This window comes from Tripterygium wilfordii, chromosome 22 (assembly GCF_013401445.1).
Source record: "Tripterygium wilfordii isolate XIE 37 chromosome 22, ASM1340144v1, whole genome shotgun sequence".
In the NCBI taxonomy this organism is placed as follows: domain Eukaryota; kingdom Viridiplantae; phylum Streptophyta; class Magnoliopsida; order Celastrales; family Celastraceae; genus Tripterygium; species Tripterygium wilfordii.
The window spans coordinates 10944742-10957245 of record NC_052253.1 but is presented as its reverse complement, the minus strand read 5'-3'; the positions used below and the strand labels follow the sequence as shown (position 1 = coordinate 10957245).

Here is a 12504-nt window from a genome sequence, read left to right as displayed (position 1 = left end):
ACAAGCCTTGGCATACCTGCAAATTCAACATCCATATTCACAAAACTCATGTTCCCAATAGTCAAAATTGTGAGGTCTCCTGTCCAGAACAGAAGACGATAAAAAGATACTTAAATCATTTAAAATATATCAAATATATAGATGATACAATGTTGGTGAAGGATGTAGAAACTAACAAGAGGTTGAGAATTTTTTTAAAGAGGTGCTTAATGGCGATCACACGGAAGAAAAATCAAAGATTTTCGTATCTCATATGAGAACAAAGATCTTTGATATATAAGGCGTATTAGGGTGACTAAAGTGAAGAAAGTCTTAAAGATAATAAAAATGGATAAAGCCATGAGATCTTACGGAATTCTAATTGAAGTGTGAAAATGTATAACTTTGATAATTTACCTTTAATTGGATATGTTATTTGTCCTTTGTGGGGACCATCACTTGATATTCTAAGATGGTTGGACTTGAAAAGAAAACCAAAGGAGCACCTATACTATACGTGGCAGTGTAAATATATAAAGTGAGAGAGGATTAATGCTTTTGCTATTAGTACCTTCCTCTTAAGGTAATCCTCCAACCTTTAACATCTTTTGTTTATCTTATTTTCCATTTGTGGTAACTTCAACAAACAACCTTTTGACTGGCTGTAGCCGGTCGCCAAATGCTATCCTCCTGTCCTTTCTCCCACTCCCACCATTCGTATTCCACCACGTCTGTTCAGTGTTCACCTTTTTGAAAGCCTGAGAGGCACTACTCAACCCACTGTTTTATTCCTAATTAAGGTCAACATCGATGGTGTAATCGACCTGATCCAACGGTTGACGTTAGTCAAAGTTTTCTATGAGCCAGTATGCTGGTCGATTTTCATTTTCTAATGCTATTAAAAAAACAAAATAAAAGAAAATATGACCAGTAGCCCCACTACTAAAATACTAATGAAGTGGGGGAATGCTTAATGTATAATGCTATCTTGTCTGGCTTAACAAGAAAAATATTTTTCCAGATTGAGCATATTTCCGATACCTAACAGGTAACATGTACTTGATTGATCGGCAAAGGAAGTGCCACATTTTATTTTTTTTAAAAGGGTTGGGGAGATTTGAATCTTGATTATCATTTATCAGGATGATACATACTATTCTTACCACCCCAATTAGTGGTTGGAGTGTGGTAGCGTCAATTTACTGGTGCTGTTTGGGAGTGCTGTCAACTGCTGTGAAGTGTTATACGATGTTATGAGTTATAAAACTGTTGTGTTGTTAGGCGAGTTGGAACGCAAAAGCTATTTGGCGTATTACTTTTAAAACTGTGGTGTGATACTGTAAGGTGTGTTTGGCGTATCTAAATTATGGTTATATTAGATTACTAATAATATTAATATAAAATCACTTAATGTTTACATTATACATTAATCTAAAATAAAATAATTGACCTAATTTGATTACGTGAGACAATTCAATATATATTATAAGCGTTTGGGAGTGTTGTGAGGTGCTGCAAAGTAAAAAGTTGTGGTGTTGTGAGGTGAGATGCACCTGAACGCAATGCAAACACATTGTCAAACAAATACACTATATTAGAGTAGTATACACTAAAATATTTCATTTGAAGCGTACTCTCTTCCGCCACGCGTGATGTAAACACAAGAATCAAAAGAATTTAATGGCCAGTGGATGCCATGGTGCCCTTTAAGGAAACCTTCCCTGCCTGCCTGCCTATCACAGAGGCGCCATTCTCGCTATCAGACTCTACAAGAGATCATTCAATTCAATTCAATTCATTATTTATCTAGTAAATACTATTTCCCCACAAGAATAGAAATGCATCTCAAAATACAATTACAAGAAACCTCTTCTATTTTTCATAGAAAAAAAAAAAAAAAAAAAGACTTGCCACATTTGTATTAGAACCCTATTTTTATAACCACATTTGTTGCTTGATTGCTTTCCAAATGTGTCCCCCATTAGGTGAAGCCAATGTTTTCATGACAGAAAAGAAACCCTGTCATGATTTCTCATTTCTGTTGAGGCTAAATTTGAAATATAATAATATATGTTTGGGATAAAAAAAGTAAAATACAATTAGAGGGGCAGGGCCTCCTCCTTTTCAGCTTTTCTAGTGGAATTCGGCAAGAATATTGTACGAGGTTGAAACCTTTGGGAGACGTGGACGCTTCATGTCCATTCACGCCTGTACCTATAAATTGTACCTGAGACGTGTTTATTGTGTGAGTTTGTTTACCTTCCATCTACTACACCCTTCTCGCGTGTATGTATTTAAAAAAAAAAAAAAAAAAAACCCGACATTAGTTAAAAAGATTAAGAATTGAAAAAGCCCATGTATTTAAAAAAAATTTCAAACGAGCCTTCTGTACAATTTCTAGGCTAAACAAATCCTTCGTATTCAATTCCGTTAACGATGCCGATGTAATCATTAAGGACAATGGTAGAGACTCCTAAAATTTGATCCCCAAATACCCCCCAAATCTATGTGACATTAAAATAATCATCGTTTAAAAACACACATATAAGGCCCACCTCACGTTAAATGGGGTCTCAAGCATTATTTAATCATTAAATATATGACATGAATTTTTGTTTATTATTTTATACTTCTTGACTTGTCATTTTACATACACAAAAGTCCCTGTATTTTAGACAATAGTTCAATTAAGCCCATATACTTTGAAAAAATGAACAAATAAGTTCATGATTTGAAACAATGATAAACTTAAATATCAGTCTACACATGTCGCTACAGAGGTAGAGGATAATATGCAAATGTTAATCAAGAGGTGGAGGCCTGTACAAAATTGCGCACATAGCCCCATTGACCAAGATCCAAATCAATCCAAAAAAATAACCATATACATCTTTGATTCAAATTTGAAAACAAAAATAGAGAAGAAAGATGGTGAGAGGAACACCATTTGTTGCCCCAAAAGTATTTTTTTTGGCAAAACATAATAGGAAAACGAGAGATTAAATCTCAAAATCTCTTCCATCATTTCCTCCCTTGGGCCAAAGGTAGACAAAGAAATAGAGCGGTTTTCGGATATGATGAGAGATGCGTGAAGAGAGATAGAGAGAAGGAGAGAGAATTTTGGATAATTTTTAATTATTAATTTTGACACTAATACCATGTCATAATATCACACTTCATTTATATTTTCCTAAAATAAAAGTCATGTGATATATTCTTCACCAAATCAACTACTTTTAACGAAAATTTGGTAGAAGGGCCAACAACGGAGACCAAAACCTAAAATAGAGTCACTTGTTTAATTAAAAAAATTATACAAGGGCTTGATTGAACTTTTTTCTGAAAATACATGGCTTTTCAATATTCTTTTTTTTTTATATATTGCTTTATGCGTTTAATGACATTTTCTCACTCTTGATTCTCGAAAGTTGAAACTGCGATTATAGGTTTAATATAAAATAGCAAAAATGAAGCTTAGACAAAGACACTGGCTACGTTTACCGACAAGTCCCAGGACCCATATGTTTATTGCCTCTGATTGGCATTTGCCCCTCATCCACCCACCCCTCAACACTGTTTTCGAAATGCCACTTCCAGACCAGCTGAGGTGCAGTCATTATCAACCATCACAGCATCAAAAACAGAAAAAATACACCAACCTAGTTGCACGTAACTGCTGATTTAAACACAAAAGGTTGCCACTAACCACGGAAGAACAGTCACTGAACAGGAGCAAAAAGATAAAAAAGAGTTTGAAGGCAGGAGGACAACCTTTGATTAAAGAAATTCCCCCACCTGCGAAAGACATTATTGAAGGTAATGGCAATAACAGTAGCATTCCCTTTTCTCCCACCAATACGATCAAAGTCTTCTAGAGTCTAGTAGAAGAAAACATAAATTAAACCTCAAGAACATTAATTTTTGCTAGGTAACAAGCAATCATGTCAACTTTAATAAAATTCTAATTTGCACTTGCTATCGGAACAAAGCAACACTGAAAAAGCATTATAACAACCAGTCATATCCAACGAATTAACTTAGTGGCAATCGGATTCATGCCACTAATGGCTATTAATGGTTCATAGGAAAGATAAAACTTCCAGGAGATTAAGATGCAGAAATAAATTAATTCAGAAAACCTGCAGACTCATTGGTTCTGAATTAACGGGAAATCAAGATCATTCTACACTATTTAAGATTTGAATGTATCTGCAGCTAAGAGACATACATGTTTTGAGAAACCTTTTTGCATTGTTTGATATACTAAAGTCAGGATGGTGATCCGTTGGATGCTTCACACTTCAAACTGATGGAAAAACAATCAGGAATGACAGTGCATAGAATATTGAATTTAAAGAATTTATTAAAACAAACTAAATACAATAAATATATAATTAAAATACTGACTTGAATTGAGATTGAGGATAGCGTAATGCTATGTCCTATAGCAGAAATTCGCCCCTACTCTTGTGCTTGTAGTTCAATGAGCGTCTGCCACCAGGATTCAACAATCTGTAGCCAAGAATCGTGCACTTGATTCTTGGTCCTGGCGAATTTACTGGGTGCTTTTTCTCTCAAATCAAAAGGTTTGTGATGAAGGTTTGAATGTCAGAAACTCTGATCCTTCACAACCATGTTATTTCTGGTATTTATAGAATAAGACAGAAGCAGTTTACAAGTAGTTTTTGTAGAGAAGTTGTGTTGATCAGACACAACTCTTCTCAGACAAACACAACTGTTAAAATAAACTGTAATTGGATAAAAATAAAAAATAAAGAATATAGCCCAAGCATATAGCCCAAGCCCATCTATGAATGTTTATCCAATTTAGTAAGTGTGTTAAGTCCACACTTATAAACTACTCTTTCTTTCTATACTTGTCCAATGTGGGACTTTCTTATTGCTATACAAAATCCAACACAAACAACACATACAAAGAGCTACGCATGCAAAATAAACAATACACGAAAAGTTAGAGAGACAGTGGAGATACAAAGGTACCCAATTTGTCAAAAGAAATCATATTCTATGCAAAAGACGAGAGAGAGAGGGAAGTAACCTCAAAAAAAGGTGGAATCCTTCGCTTCTTCTCCCGATACTTCCTCTTCTTCTTTTTTTTAAAAAATCAAGACAAGGTTGTGGGATACAAAGGTACCCAATTTGTCAAAAGAAATCATATTCTATGCAAAAGACGAGAGAGAGAGGGAAGTAACCTCAAAAAAAGGTGGAATCCTTCGCTTCTTCTCCCGATACTTCCTCTTCTTCTTTTTTTTAAAAAATCAAGACAAGGTTGTGGAGTATTTTATCAAGATGGAATACATATTAATAGGGATGGCAACGGGGCGAAATCATATTCTATGCAAAAGACGAGAGAGAGAGGGAAGTAACCTCAAAAAAAGGTGGAATCCTTCGCTTCTTCTCCCGATACTTCCTCTTCTTCTTTTTTTTAAAAAATCAAGACAAGGTTGTGGAGTATTTTATCAAGATGGAATACATATTAATAGGGATGGCAACGGGGCGGGGGCAGATCATGGTCGCCCCGCCCCTATTCAACATCTTTGAAAATTATAAAATTAAATTGCATATTGTAAGATTCGAACCAAAGACTTCTAGGTGGGAAAGTAATGAACTAACCAACAAGCCCAAACTATTTTCATGTTACATTTGCCAACTAATTAAATTATTATCTTTACATACCACCTATTATATTTTTAACACCATTAAATAATTTTAGTTTTACTTAATGGTATTGATTTTAAAGTTTATATTATACACATCTATAGTTTTAAATTGTTTAATTTTATACTTTATTTTATAAAATCTTAGGGTCTTAAAGATTTTATCAACATTAATGAGTAGAGGGTCATATTATGGCTTTAGGGTTTAGTGCTTAGGTTTAGGGTTCAAAGCCTTTAGGGTTTAGAGTCTTTAGGGTTTAGAGATTTAGGGTATTTAAGGATTTGGGGTTTAGGGTTTAGAACCTTTAGGGTTTTGGAGATTAGGATTTGGGAGTATAGGGTCATATTTAACTTAAGATTTAGGGTCCTATATTTTTATCAATATCAATTCAATTGACTTAAGGTTTAGGGATTAATTATATGGTTTAGGGTTTAGCGCTCAGCTTTAGGGGTTAGGGTTTATGAATTATTTAGTACTTAGGTTTAATGGTTTAGGGTTCATGGATTATTTAGTGCTTAGGGTTTAAGGGTTATTTATATTGGATTAAAACTAAGCATTCAAATCTCTATTTTGACATTATTAGTTTATTACTATATTAGAAACAATGTGTTCAAATCAAGTCAATTTAAGTTAGAGTTTAGGAATCTTACTATATAGAATCATGACAAGTGTAGGGTTTAGCAATATCCTTGCATCATTCGTTATTTAATGTATTTCAAGTCTGTTTGACATGTTTGATACCAATTTCTGATAGTTGTACACATGATTTTGGATACGGAAAGAATCTGGACCATAGGACTGTTCCCATAGACCGAGTTATACTGCTCAACAAGAAACATATAAATAGAATATAATTGTAATAACAATTAGTGAATACCCAATTGCAAATCATGCTTTCTCAAAACAGTAAAAACAATAAAGACAGTTCAACTGAGGTACCAACGTGAAGGAACATGCCTTCATTTTGAAGACAGCACCCTCAATCCTGGTTGATTACAGCAAACTGTCCCCGTGCAGCCTTAAAACATCATTATGTCCTGCAAGTATTTCATTAAAATGATAGGAATGTAAGATTTCAAACTCCATATGCAAAAATCAAATGTCAACCAAGCTTGCAGATTGAAAAGCTCATAGCAAAAGAATAAAAGCGGTTCATATGAGGCTGTGAGATGTATGCCACTAGAACCTTGAATGCCTACGAAATAATGGTTTTTCATATTGACAAAACAAAGAAGTACCAATAACAAACCTTGACCACTAATCGTGTATATATCTTGTCCAGTGAGTTCTGTACCCTCATCACTCAGCAACGAAATGCCAGAGGAAGTTATGTTGAAAGGAAAAGATAGAGGTGGCGATATTGGAGATTTTGCCACCTTAATATACCTCTGACCTGAAGGAGAAAGCTATGATGTGAAATTCAAATGCATTGAGAACAACTCAAACATTTTTCATTTTCAAATGATACTGTGCTCAATTTATTAGGTAGTCTACAGGCATACCACATGCATTATTCTTTGAAGAAGCTTAACGATCTTAAAACATATTCTTTAATAATCTCTTGTTGAAGTATCTACTAAAAGATCTTGTTCATAACAGGTTTGGTTAAATTAGTTACTCTGTATTATGTGGTAGATGTTTTATTAAGGTAGGAGAGCGACAGATGTAAGCATCTCACATTCTTGAACAAGTTAAAAACAATTACCAATGTTCCTCTTTCTAGTTGAACTTCTAGGAAGCAAATTTACTCTAATGTTCTTTTCTTTTTGAATGGATAAATTTACTCTCATGTTTTAATACCTATATATTCACTAGATCATATTCAGCAAAATAACATGCAGAGAATGATGAACAAGTAAAGAACACCAAATCATGGCTTAGGCTAACCAAAAGTTACAAAAAAAAAGCCAAATGACAACCTGATCTAGCTTCAAGCACCAGACGAATGGTCACAGCGTGTGCCCAGTTAGTCCCCAAAGCAGCAACAAGATGAGAATCACTTCTTGTGGAATTCTCTAATGTTTCATTCATCTTGTTAACTGCACATGGTAAAGACATTTCACTTTGACAGACCGGGAAGAAATTTTGACGTATGATAACACAGATTGGTGTACCTTGGAAAGGAAACTGGCAGAGTTCAGTGCTTTGAGATCTCACTTGGTTTGTTACAACAACAGGAATCCGTGAAAATTCAGCAAGTGACCTAGGTATGTTCAGAAAAAAATGAAAAGTATCACTTCCACAGAAAAGGAAATAGCCGCTGGGAAAGGGAATGTGCTAATCCGAAAAGATACAATCTTACTTGAGAAAAGAAATATGCCAGCCCAATGGAAGTTGTCTGGGAGCCCCCTGATTATGGTCCCTAAAAAATATTGAACAATGCTTTCTTAATAACACGGGAAAATTGTATAATTAAATAATTCATAATCTGTAGGCATAGCAAAATCTTCTAACATACTTGTCAAAGAATATGTTCATGTAAAATTTAACCGTGTCATGGAAAGAAAATGGAAAATTCTTGTGCTAACACCGAGCATTTGAGATTAAGGATAATCCATACACAGGCTTACACACACGAGTATAGCATCTAGATAGTTACCCATTCTACTTAATCAGGATGCTCGCTACTCAAAGAGTTGCCCAAAGTTTCCTTGATATTTCCTTCTCTAACACATATAAGGGAAATGGGAAAGACTAACTGAGCAAGTTTATGAAAGAAATTCCAATCTCGAGCTCTCATATAGAACAACAAACCACATTATATAAGCCCTCTTTTTTATGTGTGCATCAAAGTAGTGGAATCTCATTCTGTTTTGATAAATGGTCTCCTATACTGCCATTTTAAAATCAGGATTCGGTTCCTCAGAAAACACCAGAAAAGGATATATTATCCAGGGGATAATTACATCCTTCTTTAACATAGACAATCGCAACATGACTTTATTACAATTAATTGATAGATATGGTTATAGTCATTACAGCAAAAACACAGAATAATCTTACCCTGAAAGAAGAGCAGCCATGCTATCAATGACAAGCAACTTCACCTTGTTTTCGAGGAGTGAAACCTTGATCTGTTGTAAACTGTTAATATATCAAATAGCATAGAATCACTAGATGGATTTAGTAGTACTTTCAATCAGTTACAAACAAATAAAGTAAATATGGTAGCTCTCTAGTGCAGAAAGTTTAGAGAATCGCGATACATGTTAAAAAGAGAAGAAGAGGGCCGGCCAAGAAAGACATGCATGGATGTAATAAGCTGGGATATGGATCTAGAGGGATTAATTGAAAGTTAGCTTTAGATTGGAATGAAAATAGAAAGAGAGTCCACTCATTAGAGTTGAACTACTTCTGGTAACGTATTTAAACAGCCAACCTAAATATTTGGGATTAATCATTGATTTATTTTCCTTTTCGAAGCCACCTCAAGTTTTGATAAACTCAAGAGAAGAAGAACCGAAAAATCAATATCTGATCCTCTCATTGTGTATTTAATTTGCATTTTATTAGGCTCCATGCTTCAGCTGAATTATTTTCTCATCAGCTATTAATATTAATTCAAGGCCTTTTTTTTATTTCAGAGCTATGTCTTATAAAATTTGCACCTTTCGGTGAAGGCAACAAGTGACGACGGCTGCAAAACAAGGATCCTACCAGCCATCTGCAGCACAAATAGAGTCTAATTAACTTGTTAACCATGTCGACGGCTATAACGTGACAAATTTGAGAAAGTAAAATTGAATATACATTAGTTGTACCTCCTGTGCCAGTCCTTTTGTTTGAAACAACTCGGGGAAACTTTTCGCTCCAATTTCAATCAGCCTGATAAAATCAAGTAGACCACATACACATTTCCGCTAAATCATGGGAAAATAATGTCACTAAGACATAAAAGTGATAACAAAATCACGGTTAAGGTACCTTCTTGAACTGAATTTTGATTCTACATCAACATATATTACATGGCCATCTAATCCTCCAAAGCTCGCAGGCAATGAAGCCAGTAGTGAGATCTTGAGGCAAAACTGCAATTTTATAAAACAAAAAATGATGGACGTTCACCCAAGCAGAGAGGATAATTCCTACAAAGAATATAGAGACACTTGGTCAAGCTTATGTCTGAGCATTTAACATAATCCTTAAAACATGTCACGTTTCACAGCGGGACAAGACAATAATGGATCTTGCAATTTGCATCTTTCAACTAAATAGGAAACCAAACTGTTGTTTAAAAATTTAGCATTTCTCATTGAAACAAAGCATCATGCTTATGTCCAAGGATTTCAAATATCTTAAAAAAATTTTGTGGTTCGCAGTGGGACAATACAGTAACGACTCATGCAGTCAAGCAATTTGCATGTCTCAACAAAATAGGTGCCCCAACTGTTATTTCAACTTTTCACGTTGCTCATGGAAACAAAGCATCACTGGTAGCAGACAGGCTAATTCCTAGAAAGAATAGATGGACACTTTGTCATGTTTATGTCTGAGTATTCAAAAGTATCCTGAAAGCTAATCATTTTTCACATTGGGAAAGAACAGTAATGACTCATGCAATTTGCATTTTTCAACTAAATAGGAACCTGGCTGTTGTTTCACCTTTTCACATTTCTCATGTTCCCAAAAGAATACATTTTAAAGCGAAGGAAAGAAAGCCAGGCCCATTGCAATGAAATTTCACCACAGGTCCACAATCCTCCTCATTGTCTCAATGAAAGAATAACTTCCACAAAATGGATTTGACTAAACAGAGTTTTGATAATGATTAATGGCAAGTTAAGTGCAAAAGAGCCAACTCTAACTAGAAACCAGATGCTTACAATCTCCAAAGGCATAAGACCGTTCTATGAAGTTTGACATGTCAGCTTTCCAGTCTTATCTCGTCTTAACAACAATTGCAAAATGTACCAAATGTGTTTACCTTCTCAGTACATTCATTGGTGAGATACCTCATCTCCACTTTGATTAAAAGTACCGCCAGCCTCTCAAGAAACCATATAATTGTAATGGCATTTTTTGCATAGGTTCTTAGGTTATATTTTAATACCCTTGCTTGCCTCCACAGGTTTTCCCGGTTCCATTACAATTTATTTTCCCAAATTTTATCTGCAAAAGTGGTCCCATAACAACAAATATCAAACAAACCCAAACATAGAGTGATGTGTGTGAAATAAGCGTTCAAGCTTGTACCAACAAGTATGTCATATAAACAAGAGACAAATGGTATCCTAATTTATAAGGAAAAATGAATGAAATTTAAGATTTATGAATATTGAGTAGATTTGTGAAAACAATATAGAACGTGTTAAATAAAACGTCTGGAAACTGGAAGGACCAAAAGAATTAGGACAGTAGATGAATCAACTGCATCTCCATGCACCAATATTTAAAACTAAATATATCAAGTACTGACAACCTACATTTTTACCCAGGTTCATCTTACATAGGAAGATTTTGATGTTGTTGTTATTAGTATTCACATTATGATGTCAAATGGAACTGTAACTCTTAGATATAATCAATGAAGCATTCAATTATTAATCAGAACAAGTTCACACAAATAAAGGTCACTGAAACACTAAAGATCCCAATGCTCAAGAAACTTGTCCTCAATACAAATAAATAAGAGGCAATGTGAATATTCATTTAGAGTCTATGGCCATGAGCAAGATAAATTACCTTAAGCAACCCCAAATGGAAAGTAAAAATAGATTCTCCATAGGAATAACATAGCAGTTAACTTATACCTGTGTTTTTCCAATTCCAGCTGGACCAACCAGCTCAGTCAAAACACCGAAAGGAACTCCTCCACATAAGGCCTCATCTAAGCCTCTCAGACAAGTGGGGAGGTGACCTGAAAAGAGCTCATGGTGAATTTGGCCCTCCATTAGTGATAGCGCCTAGAAAACACAACCAAAATCAGCTTATGAGGACATATATGCACTGGCCAAATAAGAATCATGGTCCAGACATGGAATGCTTTCAAAGAAATTAAAGTAAGAAAGTTTTTAGGGTTACAGTTTGATACGGTGGACAGGTAATCTCGCTGATGTGTGCAATGGCAGATGTGACATCTGCAAACCTCACATCTAACAACTCCATCAAATCAAATTCAGTCAATGATAGTGCGTCCTAGAAGAAAACAAAGCAAGCATCAATCTGTCGCCAAGATCAAAGAATTGTTTCCATCAAAAGGACTAACGAATTAAGATGAATTTCAAAACACCATGAAGAAATAACATCAAATCACTGCTCATTACTCAAAAATATTTGTGAAGGATTCCAAACTATCTCGTTTTGGCACAGTTCGGCAAGAGGAGTTTCACAATAACGCACTTGAAGAATGTAAATGATCAAGATCCAAACAGTTCATTATCATAACAGAACATAGCAAGGGTGAGGTCTGGAATTGACCAGGGGAAGAGACCAGAGAGATTACCTTGGCCGTTCTGATGTTACGCGCGGCGAATATGTTTTCTATCGGCTTGGGCAGTCCCATCTCGTTGATCAGCTTGTTCGCCATTTCTGTACGTTTTTCTCTCTCGTTCTCTCTCTTCCTCTCCCTCTGCCGTTCTTCTCTGTCTTCTTTTCCCGCCTTACAAAGCCTAATTTTGTGGCCAGGGGAGAAAAATAGGTTTTTGTGGATCGCGTCTATACTCTGTAGGACGTTTTCTCCTTACGCAAGGAAAATTCTACTAAGCGGGTCGATATCTCTTGGGTTTCGATTTCGATAGGCCCAATGAGTTGAGCAAACAAAGTAATGGGCCTAATGGCCCAGTTAAAAAGATCTCTATCTTCAGCCCATCACTGAATGTTTCGGTGGTTGCCTGGTTGGAGTTGAGG

At 35.3% G+C, this 12504-nt stretch overlaps 1 protein-coding gene across 2 annotated transcripts; it reads right to left on the bottom strand.

Moving 5' to 3' along the window:
* Positions 1 to 6496: 6496 nt before the first annotated feature.
* Positions 6497 to 12271, bottom strand: LOC119990979 (DNA repair protein RAD51 homolog 2). Of its 2 annotated transcripts, XM_038837131.1 has the most exons (12): positions 12101 to 12271; positions 11680 to 11793; positions 11409 to 11561; positions 9583 to 9686; positions 9420 to 9483; positions 9267 to 9322; positions 8662 to 8742; positions 7961 to 8020; positions 7773 to 7861; positions 7578 to 7697; positions 6908 to 7051; positions 6497 to 6695 (listed from the first exon to the last, which is right to left on the bottom strand). In XM_038837131.1, exons 1-12 carry the CDS (start codon positions 12182 to 12184, stop codon positions 6652 to 6654), a joined length of 1113 nt encoding a protein of 370 aa, XP_038693059.1. In that variant the 5' UTR covers positions 12185 to 12271; the 3' UTR covers positions 6497 to 6651. The 2 variants fall into 2 exon arrangements, with proteins under 2 accessions (XP_038693059.1, XP_038693060.1); XM_038837132.1 differs by lacking the exon at positions 12101 to 12271 and having other exon boundaries at positions 11690 to 11793.
* Positions 12272 to 12504: the final 233 nt, after the last annotated feature.